The sequence below is a fragment of the Alligator sinensis genome, unplaced genomic scaffold (genome assembly GCF_000455745.1).
Source record: "Alligator sinensis unplaced genomic scaffold, ASM45574v1 scaffold1950_1, whole genome shotgun sequence".
In the NCBI taxonomy this organism is placed as follows: domain Eukaryota; kingdom Metazoa; phylum Chordata; order Crocodylia; family Alligatoridae; genus Alligator; species Alligator sinensis.
In genome coordinates, this window is record NW_005843422.1 from 55,164 (window position 1) to 58,239 (window position 3,076).

At 58.4% G+C, this 3,076-nt stretch overlaps 1 protein-coding gene across 2 annotated transcripts in view; it reads right to left on the bottom strand.

The window, feature by feature from the left end:
* The window catches only part of ATP1B2 (ATPase Na+/K+ transporting subunit beta 2), a 9,372-nt gene that overhangs the window by 4,465 nt on the left and 1,831 nt on the right, over positions 1-3,076 (bottom strand). For both annotated transcript variants that reach the window (XM_006038655.3, XM_025195191.1), the window contains exons 2-4: positions 2,578-2,706; positions 1,538-1,642; positions 81-274 (exon numbers count right to left, since the gene is read on the bottom strand). In XM_006038655.3, coding sequence (XP_006038717.1) covers positions 81-274; positions 1,538-1,642; positions 2,578-2,706 — 428 coding nt within the window. The remainder of the gene's footprint in view (positions 1-80; positions 275-1,537; positions 1,643-2,577; positions 2,707-3,076) is intronic.

The window sequence follows — 3,076 nt, forward strand, 5'->3', positions numbered from 1 at the left end:
CTTCAGTTCTGACTGGTAGCCTCCTGCCCCCGCTCTTGGTGCCCCTCACTCCCGACCCACAGACCCTCGCCCCCCTGTACCCGGTTCATCTTGACAAGCACGCAGGGGCGCCCATCGCCGTAGCCGTAGGTGCGCCCGGCACAGGGCCCCAGCTGGGTGCGGTTGAACTGGCAGGCGCGCTTGGGGTAGTTGGGGACCCCATCATCCGGCTGCTCATTGTAGCGCCCGGGGCGACAGGCCGCATTGGTGGCTGCCTGCACCGAGTCATTGTAGGCTGGGTAGGGGGAGGTAGAAAAAGCGGGGATCAGCCAGCATTAAACCCTGGAGCCCCCCAGGATCAGGCCCCCCTGGCCAGCCAGAATCAGGATCACCAGATGCTCCTTCCCCCAGGATTGGGCTCCCTAGGATTCAGCCTCCCCCAGGATCAGGGCCACCAGACCCCGCTGCCCCCAGGGTTGGACGCTGGAGGCATCCAGAATCGGGCCCTCCACCCCCACGATCGGGGCCCCCTAGGATCCAGCTTTCCCCCAGGATTGGGCCCATCTGCCCCATGTCATGACCCTCACCCCTAGCTGGGCCTGTCACCCTCATGCAACACTAGTGCGATGCCCTTGTGCAAATCCACATGTTGCATGAGGAGAGGGAGACTCATACATGTGGATTCACGGCCATGTGTGAGAGGTGGGGGGCAGGTCCCACATGCGACACGTGGGCTGTCTCTGGCCACGAGTGTGTGACATGCAATTCACACCTACGTACAACACGTGGGGGCTTCCCAGTCATGGGGGACTTGTATCCATGTGTGTCACACATAGACTCACACCCACATGTGATGCCCTAAGCACAGTTGTGCAAGACAGAGGTTCACACCAAGGTTCAACACATGGGCTGTCCCCAGCCATGGGTGTGTGACACAGGGGACTCACGCCCACATGCAATATGAGATCTCACTAATCATGCATGTGCAACACAGGGGATGGACACACACGTGTAGACACATGGAGATGCCCTAGCTGTGTACGTGCAACATGGAGGGGTTCACACCCATGGACTTCACATGGACTCACACCCATGTGTGGCGCACAAGATTGCCCTAAGCATGGGTGTGCAACACATGGGCTCTCACCAGTCATGGGTGCACAACACTGGAGATTCACACCCACATGTAACAGGTGAGATCTCCCTAACTACAGGCATGCAACATGGAGATTCGCACCCATGCGTGACACATGGGGACTCCCTGGTTGTGGATTCACACCCATGTGCAACACATGAGAGCTCCCAAACCACGGGTGTGCAACACAGGGGCTCACAGCCACATGTGACAAATGAAAGCTCCCTAACCATAAGTGTATGACATGGGGAGACCCACACCCACGTGTGAGACGTGAGATCTCCCTAACTACGGGTATGCGACATGCCGGCTTTTTCCGGCTGCATGTGCGTGACATGGGGGGGGACTCGCACCCCTTACAGGGTGTGCAATACAGGGAGAGCTCACGCCTATGTGCAAGGGGCATGAATGCAACACACTCACGCTCCAGGAACTCATCGAGCATTTTCACGTAGTGATCCCAGGTCTCTGTGTTGCTCACATTGAAGGTCACGTCCAAGGCCTCCGTCTTGGGGCGAATCATCACGCCTAGGACACGAGAGCAGCCGTCACACACGTGTGCACACGAGGCCCCAGAGTTCAAAGAAACAGTCTGATCTGAGGTGGGGCTGGAGTGACACACATGTGTGCTCATGGGCACATGTGCAACATGAGAGACACGATACATGGGACCCAAGAGAGCATGGCCATGCATGTGTGCATGTGTGAGGGCATGAGGACACGCGTGTGCAACACCAAAGTCCAAAGCCCAAGGCCTAGGCAGAATGAGAGGGCACAAAGCACCAGTGTGTGGGGCTTGGGATGAGCCCTGTGCGCACACATATACAAAAGGACAGGTGTGCATGGAAGGACACACACACATGTGTGACACAAGGCAACAGCAAATGGGTGGGACAAGGTGACAACCATGTGCATGACACAAGAGGACACATGCACAAGACATGTGCAAGACATGCTCGTGGGCATACAATGCAAAACACACATGCGTGCAACACTCATGGGTGCATGCAACTCAAGGCAACACACATGCACATGCACCCTAGACATGCACACACACACACACACACGCAACACAGCAGACGTATTACACACACACCTGTGGGTACAACTCAAGGCAACACACACATGTGCACTGCTAGACACACACACACACACACGCATGCACGTGGGCTGTGAGACACCCCCTCACACACACAGTCTGCAAACCAAATACTAACACACACGCACGTGGGCACCAAAACCCACCCACCCACATGCACACTACAAACCATCACATGTGCAAGGCAAGGCACAAGCCCAGGCCTGCAGACTTGTACACGCATGTGTAACATGAGGTGGGGGGAGACAGACAACCCTGCCAGGCCCGTGCAAGGCTGCTGGGACTCCCAGGCAGGGCTCCTGGAGCCCAGGGGGGACACATGCAATCGGGGGGCACACGTGTGTGCAGGCGAGTGAGGCCGTACCAGGCGTGGCCAGGCGGTCCTGGTACTTGGGCATGTGTGGGTCCACAGTCTGGAGCAGGACCCACATGGTGAGTATGAACAGCGCTGTCAGGAACCCGTAGAAGACCAGGTAGAAGAGCAGGATCAGCGCTGGGGGGGGCAGAGGCAAGGGTCAGGTGGAACCCAGGTATCCAGGCTCCCAATTCCCCTGGGCTCTGACCCCCCCGACCAATAGACCCCAATCCCCTCCCAGAGAACCTAGGTGTCCGGGCTCCCCGCCACCCCCCAAGACTACTGGAAGCAGCCACTGCCTTGCTGTGGGGGCAGAGCCAGCCCCTCTCACAGCCCACATGTCCCCAACCATGACCAAGACTCCCCCACAGGCCTGCCCCCCCCACGGCGGGGTGTCTGACCTTATTCTTACAGGATTCAGGGGTCCAAAGGGGGGGTCCCCAGTGAGGGGGGGCAGGATGGGGTGAGAGGGAAGTGGGGGGCTAGGGGGTTCAGGGGGGAATAGGAC